The 19,467-nt window shown below is 41.8% G+C and overlaps 1 protein-coding gene across 1 annotated transcript in view; it reads right to left on the bottom strand.

Moving 5' to 3' along the window:
* SLC45A2 (solute carrier family 45 member 2) overlaps positions 1-7,982 on the bottom strand; it is a 32,532-nt gene extending 24,550 nt beyond the window's left edge. Inside the window, exons 1-2 of the mRNA XM_049648219.1 lie at positions 7,598-7,982; positions 4,860-5,036 (exon numbers count right to left, since the gene is read on the bottom strand). Of these exons, the coding sequence (XP_049504176.1) occupies positions 4,860-5,036; positions 7,598-7,982 (562 nt within the window). The remainder of the gene's footprint in view (positions 1-4,859; positions 5,037-7,597) is intronic.
* Positions 7,983-19,467: the final 11,485 nt, after the last annotated feature.

Below are 19,467 nucleotides of genomic sequence, written 5' to 3'. Positions count from 1 at the left end.
TTGGCAGGATATTAATAACTACATTGTGTGAAGATTCACAACCCTGTGAGGAAACAAAAGTTCAGAAATACTAAAGGCACTCAGCAGTTAAGAAAAGGGGCCAGGATTTGAAACAGGACAACCTTTCCCATCATGCTTTGCCCTGGCCACCCCCTGCTGGATAGAGCCAACTGCTAAAGGTAGCAAGGCCTTAGGTTCAACTTAGCAGGTATGTGCTCAGTTAGAAGCATTCTGGCACAAAGAAGGAATTCTTTACTCGTGAATGTGAGTTCTGCAGGCCCAGATGCACCCGGAGGTGAAGGCATGGGGTAGCAAGACAAGGGTGTATCTATGAAATACACCACATATGTCAGGGATGGAGGGAGAGTAGGTTTAGTTACCTTTAAATATAAGAGAGAGAAGAAGCCGGGGAACTAAAATGTTCCCCTGGGAGCCAGTGGAGTCTTTTCTTAAAAAAAAAAAAGTCAGAAATATGCTGGGAAATATTTTGGCAAGAAACCCTTTGACATTTTTTTGCAAAGCACTTGGAATTGTTGGGCCTAGGCTAAAATGAAATAAATAGCTCTGAAATAAATAAGAAGGATTTCAATTTACTCAGATGATTGAATTCCTTGGGTGAACGACGTCTTGCTGATAATGAAAATCAAAATGGGCTCTGACACTGAACAGGCCTTTATCATAAAATGCCTGATGCAAGGAGTATGCTTTAGATATCTCTTTGCCAGGTTCATGTACATTCAGGAGATCTGGCCTGTATGCAAAGACAGAGAAGTATGATAATGTACTGTTATTTTTCACTCCATTTTCCAATGTGGTCTTCCATTCAGAGCAAGGACACTATGGTGGGGTCGCACATTCATCTTTAACTGAGCATTTGACAGTTACTATTCACACTTTGAAAAGAAGGGGAGTTGGGACACCTGGGTGGCTCAGTCGGTTCAGCATCTGACTGTTGATTTCAGCTCAGGTCATGGTCTCACAGTCGTGAGATCAAGCTCCATGTCCGGCTATGTGATGAGTGTGGAGCCTGCTTAAGATTCTTTCCCTTCCTCTCCCTCTGCCCTTCCCCTGCGCACTCTCTCTTTCTCTCTCAGAAAAAAAAAAAGGGGGGGGGGAGAGAAAAGAAAAACATTCTAAATAATACAGGTGACCCTATCTTCTATCTCTTTCTTTGAGCCCATGTCCAGCAGTAAACATTAAAGAGCAGATGTTTCTGCAGATATATTTATATGTATATCCGTCACTATGCAGGTCTGTGCATACAAACAAGGCAAAAAGGTATACTGTATTTTATGTGTGATCTGAGAGATATTCATGAATAATGTAGACTCTCTGTGATTATCACTTAGGCATGGACTTCTAGAATCTAAGTTTTAAATGAGGTGAGACTTTACTGTACTGTTTTAGAAAAGGAAGATGTTTTAAGCTAATTTTTCTAATAGGAAAAAAAAAATTTGCTTTGAGCTATCCACACACTCTCAGGGGTCCCCCTATAACTAGAGACAGTTGTCTGGGATTCAGAGTTCAGTGTTGGTCAGGAGACAAAGCAAGGTGATTAAATGAGCATATTCATCTGATTGATGCAATTTGCCATGCAGTTCAACCTGATGTAAAACTGCATGAAACTTAAGGGTTATGAAAGGGTTATAAAAGTCTCCTTTTATGTAACTAACATTTCTAAGTACCTGCTGTCAATGATGCAACAGGTTAGAAGCCATGGGGAAGAAAACACTCATGTTTTTACAAATGTTGTATTTTACAAAATCTTGTAAAAGAGAAAGATAAATACACACTTAATTATAATACAGGGGTGAATGTGAACAGTACTATAATAAATGTGGTCAGGTAAAATTGTGAACTGAAGTATAACTTTAAAATATAATTACCTGTCAATTATTCCTTAATAGATTGGGCTTTCTCTTTCTTGTAAGCTCTTTCTTACAATAGTCTTGGTCTTTAATTTTTCTCATTAGGCTAATACTCAATCATGCTTATATTCTATGTGATATCTACCAGCTTTGGCCTATTTGAAAATAATTACCCTTTCCTCCTGGCAAATAGAACCCAAATAGAGAGGATCTGCCTCTCCCACCCCTGCCCTAAACCCTCACTTTCCCAATATCCTAATTCTGTGGACTAATTCTGTCCAATGAGAAACAAGCAAAAGTCTGTGTGAGTTTTAGGAAAGCTTTGCTTTCTACCTTAAAAGAGAAATATGTCAAAGTCCTAGGCCCCAATGTGACTATATTTGGAGATAAGGACTGTAAGGAGGTAATTAAGGTTACATGAGGTCATAGGGTGGGGCCATAACCAATAGGACTGGTGTCCTTGTAAGAAGAGGAAGAGACTCCAGGAAAGGTGTCTCAGGAAAGGCTGTGTGAGGACAGAGTGAGAAGATGGCCAGGTACAGACCAAGAAGAGAGGTCTCACCAGAAACCAAGCCTGCTGTCACCTTGTTCTTGGACTTCCAGCCTTCAGAAGTGTGAGAACATAATTTCTGTTGTTTAAGCACCCAATCTGTGGTATTCTGTTACGGCAGCCCAAGCAGATGACACGGGCCCCAAGGGCAATGAAGTTCAGGATATGTATGAGATGAACTGTTATCTTACCATCTCTTCCTGCTGAAGTTACCCACCTCATTCATACCTCTATGTTCATCTACTTGATACTTTTGCTTTGATCAATTTTTGTGTGGGGTCCCTGACCAAGTTAGAAGTTGTTTGACTGCAATTTAGAAGAGAGGGGGTCTTCTCCCTGGGAAGGGGGTGGAAAGTTTCCATGCAGCTTTGATTTCCAAAGGGAGAAAGGGGTAAGGGAATTTCGGCATGAGGAAAGACCCAGAAGTTGGAACAGAAAGGACAGCCTCTTTTGTTTGTCCCATTAATATTTATTTTGAGCACGTATGATGTGCCAGGCTGTATTGAAGGTGTGATGGATGCAGTGAGTAAAACAGAGCTGGCCTCTGCCCCTAGGAGCATGTTGGGAAATTATTCAAAGCACAGAAAATGTGGAGGAAGTAATGAGAAGTAAAGCTTGAAGAGTAGGATGGAAACAGATTATGGGGAGTCTTGAATCCTGTCTAGGAATTTGTTCTTTACTCAGCAGGCAAATGGGGAGTCACTCCAGGTGATGGAACAGGAGAGTGCCCTGGTCATAGTTTGCTTTTAGGAGTATAAATCTGGAGGCTGTGTTTTGGTTCAATTGGAATCGGAAGAGATTAGAGACTAGAGAGATAGTTAAGGGAAAAGTACTAAAGCTCAGACAAGATGTAGTGGGAGCCTGAACCAAGGTAATATGAAAATTATACCATATTTGCTGAAACCACCATACACTAATATCGACAGAAAACGTCAAGATATTTTCTCAGATTTATAGAAAAACTACCATGTGTTAGCCTTTGAAAAGTTCCCCAAGGACCAAATTCAATCTTCTAATATCCGAGACAACAAAGCAGAGACTGTTTAGCCAAGACTAACAGGGACATAAGCCAGGGCCGGGGGGGGGGGGGGGGTTGCTGGGAAAGGGTGGCCACATTGCCCACAGTACTTGAAAAGCAGTAAAACTCTCAATGTGTCAGGTTGGAAAGCCCAAGAGTCTCCCACTGTTGTAATTAATTTCAGCAAATTATGATCAAGCAGAAGGAATTATGGGGTTTAAGTTAGGAGAATGCAGTTTGAATCTCTCTTGTGGGACCTTTTAGCTGCAGACTAGTGTGGTCAGGGGTCACTGACAGATGGGCAGGACTCTGGCTCCTCCATCTTCCCTAAAGCAAGGAGGAGCTACTCTCTTGGCTGTGTAGCCCCCTTTCTTCCAGAGTTCACCATCTAGATGTTTGCTCAAACATCAAATATTGAGCCAGTGGCTTCAATGGGCAAGCACTGCTCTTGGCTGTGGAAAATAAACTGAACAAAACTCAAGATCCTGCTTCTCATGGGATCTATCTGGCCATGAACAGAGACAGAACATATCAAAATATGAAATAAATATATCGGCTGGGCCATAAAGACATCAAATAAGGTGGACTGATAGAGCCCCACCCCTAGATATAAAAACACTCCCAGGACAGGATCATGTTGTAATTTCATGTATGACCCCCTCCACTTCCCAGTCCTAGAACAGTCCTGACTGGTGTTCTATAAATGGATATTGAACATTGCTAGCATTGCTGTAAATGAATGACTCAACAGCAACCAAAGGAGCCTGCCAATAGCCCCAAGAATTGAAGAGAGCCCCCCATTGTCCCTCAGGCATAGCCTTTTTCAAAGCAGGAGGTTGAGGAAATGCCAACTGTTTATATAACTAAGAAATCTCTAGGACATGTGGGATTTTTTCATTTGCTTGGTTTGTTTCTATTTTTGTTTTAAAATGTGGTTGTTAAGTCACTTGCCACAGAATCATCCAGGATACTTATTAAAAATGTAGACTTCTGGGCCCCACCTCAAACCCACTGAATCAAAATAACTGGAAGAGAGGCCCAGGAAGCTGCATTTTTAACAAGCTCTTAGGTAATGCTGATGCCACCTTAGTGATTTAAAAACAAAAAACAAACAAACAAAACAAACAAAAAAACACCAAAAAGCAAAGTGCACAAGGCCTCTTTTCACTGCAGTTGTAAATGTCTCCACAAATGACTCTTCAGAAAGCTCTTATGTAAACTTCCTTTGCAAAAACTCCATAGCCTAGTCACAAGCTGATTTGTCTAGAGAAATGCACTGAAACACAGAGCCCGCGTGATGGGAGAATTCCATCAACAGATCCATTCATTCAAAACTCTGACATGCATAGACACTGGATGGCATCAGAGGAAGCGCCTCCCTGTCTGGGGAACTTAAGGAAAGACTTTCTGGAACATTCCTTACCCGTGAAGAGGGCATGGTAGTGGAGGCCCCTCTCCTTATCCTCATGGGAACAGACATCAAATAAGTAGGCTTTAATGGGCCCATCAATGAAGTCAGCAGCAAAATCAAAGAGAACTACACCTATCATGGTGATGGTTATGGCCCAAATCAGCCTCCTCCTTGGATCAGCAATCAAAGCTAAAAAGGAAATAAACATACATCACCTAAATCCAGAGTTAGGATGATTTGCATTTTTGTTTCCAGTAAAATGTCCTGTCATCAAATTATCTTCCTTTGTTTTCATTTTGTGTTGCTTTTCCAAATAAACATAGCTTTACCATTTTTTCAGGTTTTCAAAATTACACAAGTGAATGCCAGAAAGGGCAGATCTATAGAGACAGAAAGTAGATTGAGGGGTTGTTTACACCTGGTCAGGGGGAGGGAATGCGGAGTGACTGCTAATGGTTGCTAGGTTTCTTTCCGGGGTGATGAAAATGTGGTGCAATTAGATAGTGGTGATGGTTGCACAACCCTGGGAATATACTAAAAAGCACCAAGTTATGTCATATCTCTTTTTAAAAAGTTGTGTAAAAAATTATACATGTTTATCGTAAACCATTTCAGTGATGTAGAAAAGCTGGGGGAAATGTTTCATCCCAGCCCCTACTGATGATCATTCTTCAGATATCCCTTTATGCACTTACAGACATACAGGAAACGGTGTATACAGGTGCCCTAATGCAGTACTCCTCAAACTGTAGCATCCTTAATCATCACTTGGACAACTCGTTAAAACAGATAATCAGAGGCGTGCCTGGGTGGCTCAGTCAGTTAAATGTCTGACTTCGGCTCAGGTCATGATCTCACGGTCTATGAGTTCAAGCCCTGAGTCGGGCTCTGGGCTGGCAGCTCAGAGCCTGGAGCCTGCTTCGGATTCTGTGTCTCCCTCGTTTTCTGCCCCTCCCCTGCTCACTCTCTCTCCCTCTCTCTCTCTCTCAAGAATAAACATTAAAAAAAAATTTTTAAAAACACAACAGAGTATCGGGCTCTGTCTTCCACAATTCTCCAGTAGGTCTGAGGTGGGGCTGGGCATTTGCATCTCTAACAGCCCCCGGATGCTGATGTCCTGGGTCTGAGGACCACATTTTGAGGAGCACTAATGGGATCATGTTGGATACGTTCATTTATAACCAACTCTCCTCATATCTTTGTATTTCACTTAACGGAGAGCAACTGCACAGTTTTTAACAGCCGAATAATATTCACTCTGTGGACATGTCAGAATTCATTCACCCTATCTCCTATTAGAGAGAGCAAAAATGTTCCCTTGCTTTCAGTTTCACTTGAGAACAATGTGTAACTTATGCACATTAAAAAAACAAACTACAGTATAAAAATAAGTGGAAAATAAGCCTATACTCCACTTTTTACCTCCAAGTTCCTTTAGTACTCCTCCCTAGGGGAAACCATACTTACCAGGGGTTTTTGTAAATACTTTGCAGAAATAAATCAAATTTATGTAGTTATGCCCGCTTTTAAATATATACAAATGATGGGTGCCTGGGTGGCTTCGTCAGTTAAGTGTCCAACTTCAGCTCAGGTCATTATCTCATGGCTCAAGGGTTCAAGCCCCACATCGGTCTCTGTGGTGACAGCTCAGAGCCTGGAGCCTGCTTCAGATTCTGTGTCTCTCTCTCTCTCTGCCCCTTCCCTTTGCCACTCACATTCTCTCTCTCTCTCTCTCAAAACTAAATAAACATTAAAAAATTATTTAAAAAATACATACAAGGGGCGCCTGGGTGGCTCAGTTGGTTAAGCAGCCGACTTCGGCTCAGGTCATGATCTCGCGGTCCGTGAGTTCGAGCCCCGCGTCGGGCTCTGTGCTGACAGCTCAGAGCCTGGAGCCTGCTTCAGATTCTGTGTCTCCCTCTCTCTGACCCTCCCCTGTTCATGCTCTGTCTCTCTCTCTGTCTCAAAAATGAATAAACGTTAAAAAAATTTTTTTAAAAATTAAAAAAAAAATTTAAAAAAATAAATAAATAAAATAAAATAAAAAATACATACAAATGATAACTGATTATCCTGCCTCATTATAATCCATTCTGCTAGCTTGAGAGTTAATGGCCAAAAAATGTGTATTATTTTTAACGATTCTTTATTCAATGAAATGAAGTACTTTTTATGTACTACCACCAATTACTGATTAACTGGTGGCTGATTAATGGCAAGAAAAAGTGCTCACCATCAGGGGTTTTTTGGTCCAGCATTTGCAGTGCAAAACTGTGCCCTTGAGCTGACAGGCTGATGCCCTGCACCCACTAAAAGACTCTACCTAAAGCTATGAAGAAAATTAGCCCTTATTTAGACATACAGGTAATTTATTATAAGTATTTATGGAGTCATTTGGCAAATGGTTAATTCAACAAAGTACTAACTAAAGCTGAAGTTCAAAGAACACTGCAATTAATAAATATGTAAAAATATTTCATTTGATAAAACAGATAAAAAATTATTCCTACTTTGCAATCCTCACAACAATGAAACAACAACAGCAATGGATCCTGATGCTCCTAAAAATGAAGACTCCCCAACCACAGAATTTGGGTCCTTCCAAGGTGGAAGTTTATTTTAACCTAGGAGAGATAATCAGTTTAACCGGTTTCCAATGAAATGTCACATAAAGAAATCCGCATTCTACTCCTATTGAGTTGCATAATGGGCCCCTTTCCCCCGCCTGCCCGCCTGTGCAGTGCACTGACCTGTTACCACAGCGTCCCCGTTGAGGTACAGAGTCATGCCCAAGAGCATCATGATGACCAGGATGAGGATGTATGGTCTTCGCCGGCCCCACCTGGCCCGGCAGTGGTCGCTGGCTGATCCCACCACGGGTTGCAGCAGAAATCCCAGGATGGGGCTGAGGAGCCACACCATGCTGTACAGACTCTTGGGCAGCCCCACGCTGAGCAGGACTGGGGTCACGTAGGCCGCCTCCACTGCGTAGCAAAACTCCCGGCCAAGCATGGCCATGCTGTGCATGATGAGATTGCCGGTGGGTCTTTTGGGGGGCTCCTCAGGGTCCAAGGGCTCATCGTCAGCTAGGGACTCGTAGGTGCGACTGCCAAGCTGCCCGATGTTGCCGCCCATGGCCACAGGGTGAGGAAACTGCCTGCAAGCCCACCACCTTCTGTGTGGCCCTCAGGTTTCTGCCCCAAGCCGGATTTGACATGGAGCCTGACTGAGCAGCCAACGGAGATGGTCAAGCTGGGGGAGGGGCTCAAATTCTTTCATGCTTCTAAGATCACAAGTTATGATGAGAAGGAAGGGGGTGGGGTCAGGAAAGCATGAGGGAGATTAGCTGCTGTGAGCCCTCTGGCTCCTTAGAATGTTTGTCTAAAGCAATCTTTCCTTCTCTGTTCTTTCTGTTCTCTCTCTCCATTTCTGTCACACACATGTATCTATACACACACACTCTTACACACAATCACATGCACAGCTTTGAGACAATGAAGCTGTATTATGCAGGTCGTAAGTCAAAACATGAATAAATACATCAATATCTTCTTCTAAACTTTGTCTAGATATAAATATTCTGTATTTTCCTGAACGCAAGTTTCTGCACACACACCTCAAGAATCAGCTAACTAGAGTTACAGCCGTGAGAGGCTGCACCCTTTCTCCAATCTCTAGCCTGTCTCAGCACTGTGATATTTACCTTCATTTCATTTAACACACTTTCCAACTAGATAATTCTGTGTTTATTCTACTTCTTCTGTTAGTCTTTGATCCCTTTAAGAGCAGTGATCAGGTCCATTTCTGTCATTATGGTAATCCCCAGGTGTAGCATGATACCTGGCACCTAGTAGGTCCTCAACAAATATTTGCTAAAGGAATTACTGAGTGAATAAAGTTCATACACGAAATTCTGTAGAACCAGTCAACAGCCTGTTTGCTCAGGTCCATTCCCTGTTCCTCCTCACAGGCTCTGTATCATAAGACACTACACTTCCCAGGTTCCCTTGCTTCTAGGTAGATTTGGCCAATGAAAGGCATTGGTGGGAAGACTGGGGGCAGGAGAGAAGATCCTGGTATTTCCCTCCCTCCATTTCTCCTTCCTGAGCTGTCTGTGGTAGTGGCTGCATCTCCACGATGGGTCTAGCTTCCACCAAGCAAACTTAGCTTCAGGATCCCGGTAACACTGCCTTCGCCATTGTTCCTGCAGCCATAGGAGTGGCCCTGGCTTCCCACTGCTGTTTATATCTGGGTTGCTTCACTGTCCCCTGGGTTTCTCAGCACTTATGTCACCAGTGTAATTCCCTATATTAAATTTCCTGATTGATTGATTATTTCACCCATCCCCCCACCCACCTCCCCTCTGGCAACCACCAGTTTGTTCTCTGTATGTAAGAGTCTGGGTTTGTTGTTGTTTATTTTTCTCCTTTTTTCTTTGCTTTGTTTTTTAAATTCCACATAGGAGCGAAATCATGGTATTTGTCTTTCTCTTTCACTTAGGACTATACCCTATAAGTCCATCCATGTTGTCGCAAATGGCAAGAGTTCATCTTTTTTTGTTTGTTTGTTTATTTTTGAAAGAGAGAGAGTATGTGCAAGCAGGGGAGGGGCAGAGAGAGAGGGAGACACAGTCTGAATCAGGCTCAGGTTCTGAACTGTCAGCACAGAGCCCAACACGGGGCTTGAACTTATGAACACGGGGCCTGAACTCATGAACATTGAGATCGAGACCTGAGCCGAAGTTGGACGCTTAACAGATTGAGCCACCCAGGTGCTCCAAAAGTTCACGTTTTACATGGGTAATATCCCATTATATACATATATATGCACACACACACACGCACACACACACACACACACACACACACAATCTTCTTCATCCATCTTGGCTGAGTTGCTTCCATATCTTGGCTATTGTAAATAATGCTGCAATAAACATAGGGATGCATATGTCTTTTCAAAGTAATGTTTTTGTTTTCTTTGTGTAAATACCAAGTAGTGGAATTACTGGATCATAAGGTAATTCTATTTTTATTTTGAGGAAACTCCATCCCGTTTTCCTCAGTGGCTGCACCAGTTTGCATTCCCACCAACAGTGCACGAGAGTTCCTTTTTCTCCACATCTTCTCCAACACTTGTCATTTGTTGTGTTTTTGACTTTAGCCATTCTGACAGCCGTAAAGTGGTTGTCTCAATGTGGTTTTAATTTGTATTTCCCTGGTGATGAGTGATGTTGAGGATCTTTTCATGTGTCTGTTTGCCATCTGTATATCTTCTTTGGAAAAATGTCTATTCAGGTCCTCTGCTCATTTTTAATTGCATAATTTCTTTTTTTGGTGTTGAGTTGTATAAACTGTTTACATATTTTGGATATTAACCCTGTATTGGATATATCATCTGCAGATATCTTCTCCCATTCAATTGGTTGCCCTTTTGTTCTGACGATAGTTTCCTTTGCTGGGCAAAAGCTATTTATTTTGATGTAGAATCAATAGTTTAATTTTGTTTTTGTTTTCCTTGCCAGAGGATACATATCTTGTAAAATATGTCTACAGCTGATGTCAAAGAAATTACTACCTATTTTCTTCTAGGAATCTTATGGTTTCACATGTAGGCCTTTAATCCATTTTGAGTTTATTTTTGTTTATGGTGTAAGAATAAATTTCCTCTAATTTAAAGACTCTGAGTGGGTCATATTTTCCTTGCTGGATCCTGAGTTCAAATGAAAAGTTCCTGTGGCAAGAGGAACACAATCTTATAGGAAGGGCCTTAAAAATGGTATAAGAGCAAGACTTGGAGTCAGAATATGAAATTTTAAATTCTGGTTCTGCCTCTTCCTACCAGTATCTTCCTGGGCAAATCACTTAAAACTGGTGGGTCCCAAACTGTGTGCCAAGATGCCCCGGGCACCACAGTGACCTCAAAGGGGTGCCTCAGGATATTTAAAGTTTTGAAGATAGTAAACAGAGTGAAACTCAACACCTGTCAAATACCCCATGAACTATCAGTGAGGTAGTTCATCCTTTCAACCTAAGATTGCACTACAATCCTTTCAATGATTACGTATTTCTGTGAGGCTGGATTTCCCACAATCAAGATAAAAAGCAAGTACTGTATGAAAATAAATATGGAACAGAAAATGAAGGTAGTGGTGCCCAATATTATTTCAAGGCATGAGAAGCTGCATAGTGTCCAACACATATATGACCTATAAGAGTGTTAAAAATGAAATAAAAATAAAAGTGCTTTCTCTCAATGTATGTGTGTTTTCTCAAACAGTTAGTTATTAGGGCATAAATAATTAAGCTGTTGGGACCTAATTCTTTATAAATGGAATGGTTAGATATTTCTTTTGGCCAAGAGGCACCATGAAAAAGTTACTCAGACACAAAGGGAGATACGAACTAAGAAGGTTTTAAGACCATCTGAGCCCTGTGTTCTCATCTGTACAATGAGATGAGAACTCATTGTACCCCTGCTTCAACTACCCCTGTGACACTTGTGTCTCCTTTGATGAAGCCTAAAATGTGCACAGAGGCCTGGATGCAACCAGTCACCTTATTCCATGTCATTTGATTCATCGCCATATAGTGTGTAGCATCCCATCACTTCCCACATTGTAGGATCAAAAGTGTAAATCAGTGTATATTGAACTACACATGCAAGAATAAAATTCCTATGTATTCAAGAATATAATCTGTCTTTCACTAGAATTTGCCATCTTCAATTGCCTGCTAGTCCTCCATCCTCCTTAGAGCCTCCTATTTTCTTCTCACCTACACTCTTGCCCATTTCTAAGTCTACAGTTTGTCAAAAGATAACCAAAGAGGAAGTGTACATTTTCTATACAGGGTCTTAGACTCTTCAGAAGAAAAGTATGGTCATTAACAAAATCTATTAGCCTTATTTATATACCTGTATTCTTTAAAAAGTATAAACTACAGAAACCAATTTTTTCATTCAAACGTTTGGTATAAAATCAATTAATCACAGATATCAATATTTTGAGCTAGCCCATCTGCTTATTTACAGATTTTTGCCAAATGGCTTTTATTCTTTCCCTCATTAACCCTTCAAGAGATATTTTTTGAGCACCTATTATGACAGTAGCAAAGGGGAAAAGACTTTGTTCATATCCATTAGGACAGTGGCACTCAAAGTGTGGTCTTTTTTTTTTTTTTTTTACATTTTTTTTTATTTATTTACTTATTTATTTTTTTTACAACACCCAGTGCTCATCCCAAAAGGTGCCCTCCTCAATACCCATCACCCACCCTGCCCTCCCTCCCACCCCCCATCAACCCTCAGTTTGTTCTCAGTTTTTAACAGTCTCTTATGCTTTGGCTCTCTCCCACTCTAACCTCTTTTTTTTTTTTTTTTTCCTTCCCCTCCCCCATGGGTTTCTGTTACGTTTCTCAGGATCCACATAAGAGTGAAACCATATGGTATCTGTCTTTCTCTGTATGGCTTATTTCACTTAGCATCACACTCTCCAGTTCCATCCATGTTGCTACAAAAGGCCATATTTCATTTTTTCTCATTGCCACGTAGTATTCCATTGTGTATATAAACCACAATTTCTTTATCCATTCATCAGTTGATGGACATTTAGGCTCTTTCTATAATTTGGCTATTGTAGAGAGTGCTGCTATAAACATTGGGGTACAAGTGCCCCTATGCATCAGTACTCCTGTATCCCTTGGATAAATTCCTAGCAGTGCTATTGCTGGGTCATAGGGTAGGTCTATTTTTAATTTTCTGAGGAACCTCCACACTGCTTTCCAGAGCGGCTGCACCAATTTGCATTCCCACCAACAGTGCAAGAGGGTTCCCGTTTCTCCACATCCTCTCCAGCATCTATAGTCTCCTGATTTCTTCATTTTGGCCACTCTGACTGGCGTGAGGTGATATCTGAGTGTGGTTTTGATTTGTATTTCCCTGATGAGGAGCGACGTTGAACATCTTTTCATGTGCCTGTTGGCCATCCGGATGTCTTCTTTAGAGAAGTGTTTATTCATGTTTTCTGCCCATTTCTTCACTGGGTTATTTGTTTTTCGTGTGTGGAGTTTGATGAGCTCTTTATAGATTTTGGATACTAGCCCTTTGTCCGATATGTCATTTGCAAATATCTTTTCCCATTCCGTTGGTTGCCTTTTAGTTTTGTTGGTTGTTTCCTTTGCTGTGCAGAAGCTTTTTATCTTCATAAGATCCCAGTAATTCACTTTTGCTTTTAATTCCCTTGCCTTTGGGGATGTGCCGAGTAAGAGATTGCTACGGCTGAGGTCAGAGAGGTCTTTTCCTGCTTTCTCCTCCAAGGTTTTGACGGTTTCCTGTCTCACGTTCAGGTCCTTTATCCATTTTGAGTTTATTTTTGTGAATGGTGTGAGAAAGTGGTCTAGTTTCAACCTTCTGCATGTTGCTGTCCAATTCTCCCAGCATCATTTGTTAAAGAGACTGTCTTTTTTCCATTGGATGTTCTTTCCTGCTTTGTCAAAGATTAGTTGGCCATACGTTTGTGGGTCTAGTTCTGGGGTTTCTATTCTATTCCATTGGTCTATGTGTCTGTTTTTATGCCAATACCATGCTGTCTTGATGATTACAGCTTTGTAGTAGAAGCTAAAGTCTGGGATTGTGATGCCTCCTGCTTTGGTCTTCTTCTTCAAAATTACTTTGGCTATTCGGGGCCTTTTGTGGTTCCATATGAATTTTAGGATTGCTTGTTCTAGTTTTGAGAAGAATGCTGGTGCAATTTTGATTGGGATTGCATTGAATGTGTAGATAGCTTTGGGTAGTATTGACATTTTGACAATATTTATTCTTCCAATCCATGAGCAGGGAATGTCTTTCCATTTCTTTATATCTTCTTCAATTACCTGCACAAGCTTTCTATAGTTTTCAGCATACAGATCTTTTACATCTTTGGTTAGATTTATTCCTAGGTATTTTATGCTTCTTGGTGCAATTGTGAATGGGATCAGTTTCTTTATTTGTCTTTCTGTTGCTTCATTGTTAGTGTATAAGAATGCAACTGATTTCTGTACATTGATTTTGTATCCTGCAACTTTGCTGAATTCATGTATCAGTTCTAGCAGACTTTTGGTGGAGTCTATTGGATTTTCCATGTATAATATCATGTCATCTGCAAAAAGCGAAAGCTTGACTTCATCTTTCCCAATTTTGATGCCTTTGATTTCCTTTTGTTGTCTGATTGCTGATGCTAGAACTTCCAGCACTATGTTAAACAACAGCGGTGAGAGGGGGCATCCCTGTCGTGTTCCTGATCTCAGGGAAAAAGCTCTCAGTTTTTCCCCATTGAAGATGATGTTAGCTGTGGGCTTTTCATAAATGGCTTTTATGATCTTTAAGTATGTTCCTTCTATCCCGACTTTCTCCAGGGTTTTTATTAAGAAAGGGTGCTGGATTTTGTCAAAGGCCTTTTCTGCATCGATTGACAGGATCATATGGTTCTTCTCTTTTTTTTTGTTAATGTGATGTATCACGTTGATCGATTTGCGAATGTTGAACCAGCCCTGCATCCCAGGAATGAATCCCACTTGATCATGGTGAATAATTCTTTTTATATGCTGTTGAATTCGATTTGCTAGTATCTTATTAAGAATTTTTGCATCCATATTCATCAGGGATATTGGCCTGTAGTTCTCTTTTTTTACTGGGTCTCTGTCTGGTTTAGGAATCAAAGTAATACTGGCTTCATAGAATGAGTCTGGAAGTTTTCCTTCCCTTTCTATTTCTTGGAATAGCTTGAGAAGGATAGGTATTATCTCTGCTTTAAACGTCTGGTAGAACTCCCCTGGGAAGCCATCTGGTCCTGGACTCTTATTTGTTGGGAGATTTTTGATAACCGATTCAATTTCTTCGCTGGTTATGGGTCTGTTCAAGCTTTCTATTTCCTCCTGATTGAGTTTTGGAAGAGTGTGGGTGTTTAGGAATTTGTCCATTTCTTCCAGGTTGTCCAATTTGTTGGCATATAATTTTTTATAGTATTCCCTGATAATTGTTTGTATCTCTGAGGGATTGGTTGTAATCATTCCATTTTCATTCATGATTTTATCTATTTGGGTCATCTCCCTTTTCTTTTTGAGAAGCCTGGCTAGAGGTTTGTCAATTTTGTTTATTTTTTCAAAAAACCAACTCTTGGTTTCGTTGATCTGCTCTACAGTTTTTTTAGATTCTATATTGTTTATTTCTGCTCTGATCTTTATTATTTCTCTTCTTCTGCTGGGTTTAGGCTGCCTTTGTTGTTCTGCTTCTATTTCCTTTAGGTGTGCTGTTAGATTTTGTATTTGGGATTTTTCTTGTTTCTTGAGATAGGCCTGGATTGCAATGTATTTTCCTCTCAGGACTGCCTTCGCTGCGTCCCAAAGCATTTGGATTGTTGTATTTTCATTTTCGTTTGTTTCCATATATTTTTTAATTTCTTCTCTAATTGCCTGGTTGACCCACTCATTCGTTAGTAGGGTGTTCTTTAACCTCCATGCTTTTGGAGGTTTTCCAGACTTTTTCCTGTGGTTGATTTCAAGCTTCATAGCATTGTGGTCTGAAAGTATGCATGGTATAATTTCAATTCTTGTAAACTTATGAAGGGCTGTTTTGTGACCTAGTATATGATCTATCTTGGAGAATGTTCCATGTGCACTCGAGAAGAAAGTATATTCTGTTGCTTTGGGATGCAGAGTTCTAAATATATCTGTCAAGTCCATCTGATCCAATGTATCATTCAGGGCCCTTGTTTCTTTATTGACTGTGTGTCTAGATGATCTATCCATTTCTGTAAGTGGGGTGTTAAAGTCCCCTGCAATGATCACATTCTTATCAATAAGGTTGCTTATGTTTATGAGTAATTGTTTTATATATCTGGGGGCTCCGGTATTCGGCGCATAGACATTTATAATTGTTAGCTCTTCCTGGTGGATAGACCCTGTAATTATTACATAATGCCCTTCTTCATCTCTTGTTACAGGCTTTAGAGTCTAGTTTGTCTGATATAAGTATGGCTACTCTAGCTTTCTTTTGGCTTCCAGTAGCATGATAAATAGTTCTCCATCCCCTCACTCTCAATCTAAAGGTGTCCTCAGATCTAAAATGAGTCTCTTGTAGACAGCAAATAGATGGGTCTTGTTTTTTTATCCATTCTGATACCCTATGTCTTTTGGTTGGCGCATTTAATCCATTTACATTCAGTGTTACTATAGAAAGATACGGGTTTAGAGTCATTGTGATGTCTGTATGTTTTATGCTTGTAGTGATGTCTCTGGTACTTTGTCTCACAGGATCCCCCTTAGGATCTCTTGTAGGGCTGGTTTCGTGGTGACAAATTCCTTCAGTTTTTGTTTGTTTGGGAAGACCTTTATCTCTCCTTCTATTCTAAATGACAGACTTGCTGGATAAAGGATTCTCAGCTGCATATTTTTTCTGTTCAGCACATTGTAGATCTCGTGCCAATCCTTTCTGGCCTGCCAAGTTTCAAAAGAGAGATCAGTCACGAGTCTTATAGGTCTCCCTTTATATGTGAGGGCACGTTTATCCCTTGCTGCTTTCAGAATTTTCTCTTTATCCTTGTATTTTGCCAGTTTCACTATGATATGTCGTGCAGAAGATCGATTCAAGTTACGTCTGAAGGGAGTTCTCTGTGCCTCTTGGATTTCAATGCCTTTTTCCTTCCCCAGTTCAGGGAAGTTCTCAGCTATAATTTCTTCAAGTACCCCTTCAGCACCTTTCCCTCTCTCTTCCTCCTCTGGGATACCAATTATGCGTATATTATTTCTTTTTAGTGTATCACTTAGTTCTCTAATTTTTCCCTCATACTCCTGGATTTTTTTATCGCTCTTTCTCTCAGCTTCCTCTTTTTCCATAACTTTATCTTCTAGTTCACCTGTTCTCTCCTCTGCCTCCTCAATCCGAGCTGTAGTCGTTTCCATTTTGTTATGCATTTCGTTTAAAGCGCTTTTCAGCTCCTCGTGACTGTTCCTTAGTCCCTTGATCTCTGTGGCAAGAGATTCTCTGCTGTCCTGTATACTGTTTTCAAGCCCAGCGATTAATTTTATGACTATTATTCTAAATTCACTTTCTGTTATATTATTTAAATCCTTTTTGATCAGTTCATTAGCTGTTGTTATTTCCTGGAGATTCTTCTGAGGGGAATTCTTCCGTTTGGTTATTTTGGATAGTCCCTGGAGTGGTGAGGACCTGCAGGGCACTTCCCCTGTGCTGTGGTGTATAACTGGAGTTGGTGGGCGGGGCCGCAGTCTGACCTGATGTCTGCCCCCAGCCCACCGCTGGGGCCACAGTCAGACTGGTGTGTGCCTTCTCTTCCCCTCTCCTAGGGGCGGGATTCCCTGTGGGTTGGCGTGGCCCGTCTGGGCTACTTGCACACTGCCAGGCTTGTGGTGCTGGGATCTGGCATATTAGCTGGGGTGGGTAGGCAAGGTGCACGGGGGCAGGAGGGGCAGGCTTAGCTCACTTCTCCTTAGGTGATCCACTTCAGGAGGGGCCCTGTGGCAGCGGGAGGGAGTCAGATCCGCTGCCGGAGGTTTGGCTCCGCAGAAGCACAGAGTTGGGTGTTTGCGCCGAGCGAGCAAGTTCCCTGGCAGGAACTGGTTCTCTTTGGGATTTTGGCTGGGGGATGGGCGGGGGAGATGGCGCTGGCGAGCGCCTTTGCTCCCCACCAAGCTGAGCTCTGCCGTCCGGGGGCTCAGCAGCTCTCCCTCCCTTTGTCCTCCAGCCTTCCCGCTTTCCGAGCAGAGCTGTTAACTTCTGACCTCCCAGAGGCTAAGTCGCGCTTGCTGTCGGAACACAGTCCGTCAGGCCCCTCCGCTTTTGCCAGCCAGACTCGGGGGCTCTGCTTGGCCGGCGAGCCGCCCCTCTGCCCCGGCTCCCTCCCGCCAGTCCATGGAGCGCGCACCGCCTCGCCGGTAGGCCATTCCTACCCTCTTCCGTGGGCCTCTCGTCTGCGCTTGGCTCCGGAGACTCTGTTCTGCTAATCCTCTGGCGGTTTTCTGGGTTATTTAGGCAGGTGTAGGTGGAATCTAACTGATCAGCAGGACGCGCGGTGAGCCCAGAGTCCCCCTACACCGCCATCTTCCCTCTGAAATGTGGTCTTTGAACCAGGAGCATTATAATCACCTGGAAGCTTGGCAAAAATGCAAATTCATGAGTCTTGCCTTAGACACTCTGTATTAGAATCTCTAGGGTTGGGCCTAGGAATCTGTATTTTAATGTATCTCTAGATTATTCTCTTGTGTGTGTGCTAGAGCAACTACTCTGGGAGCTTATGACCTAGTCAAGAGTTATGTAAGCTACACTAAAAGCAATGACTATCCTTGGAGATATGTACAAAGTGCAATGGAAACCTAGGAAGGACCCCTAAGAACAAAACTAATAATTACTGAGCACCTAGGATGTTCCAGGCACATCACAGGAATTGTCTTAGATACCACAGTGATTGAGTGATATTTGAACCCAACTGATACTTGACTCAAATTTTATAATCATTGTATAAAACTGCCCTAGGGCTGAGAAACACAGGAAGTTTCACAAAGAAGGCTGTCTGAGCCAAGTCTAAATTTGCTAAATCAACAAGCTGGAGCAAAAGGGGCTAGGAGTACTGTTAGCCCTGGAAAATGTTACAGAATATGGAAAGGAATGGAAGCAAGAGAGACCATCACATAATTAGAAACTTGAGTCAGTCCAATAGAAAGTGCTGGGGAGTAGAGATGGGACTGAACAGCTAGGTAGAAGTCTTATTATAAAAAAGGGTTGATATGCTACATAAATGGATTTGTATTTGTTACATAAGGAAAAGAAAAGAGAACCATTGAAGAATCTTACAGGATGAAAAGACCAGTTTGATGTGGTAAAGATTACCAGTAGAGTAACAGGATAAAAAGAAGAAGAAGAAGTAGAAGTAGAAGAAGAAGAAGAAGAAGAAGAAGAAAGAGGAGAAAGAGGAGGAAGAGGAGGAGGAGGAGGAGGAGGCGGTGGCAGTGGTACTGGAGGTGTAAGTCAGGTAGGCAAGCAGAGCAGTGGTCCAGGAAAGAGGTAATAGGGGTCTGAATGAAGTCAGCAATGGATGTTGGGCAGAGCGGATCGGTATGGAGCCATGAAGATGAACACTGACAGCACTTCACTATTGAGATTCACTTCTTTAATAAATATTTACAAAGTTTCCACTATGAGCCAGGCACTGATCTAGGAAGTGAGGATTTAACAGTGAACAAAACCTATAAAGCCCTTCCTAAAGCTTCCATTCTAGTGTGCACTGGTTAAGAGATAGTTGGTTAAGAGGGCTGGGGTTAATCAGTATAATGTCAGTAATAATACACGAGGTAAAGAAAAATGAAACGGGAGAGGGGAAAGAAAGTGATAAAGTGGCTGCCATTTTAGGGAGGGGTCAGGAAAGGGTACTCCCTAAGGTGACATTTGGGCAGTGGCCTAAATGAAGTGAGGGGTAAGCCATGGGCACACTGGGGGCAGAGGCAGATGTGATGGGAATTGAGGCCAGAAACCTGTAAGAGGAGGAAGAGTCTAGCAGGATTGTCTGATGGTGGCAATTTACTAAGAGACATGGTAGGTGATGCTAAGAGGCAGCCACACAGAGCCG

Source organism: Panthera uncia (assembly GCF_023721935.1).
Source record: "Panthera uncia isolate 11264 chromosome A1 unlocalized genomic scaffold, Puncia_PCG_1.0 HiC_scaffold_17, whole genome shotgun sequence".
Taxonomy (NCBI): Eukaryota; Metazoa; Chordata; class Mammalia; order Carnivora; family Felidae; genus Panthera; species Panthera uncia.
The sequence above is the reverse complement of the archived record's forward strand: the minus strand, read 5'-3'. Positions and strand labels throughout refer to the sequence as shown.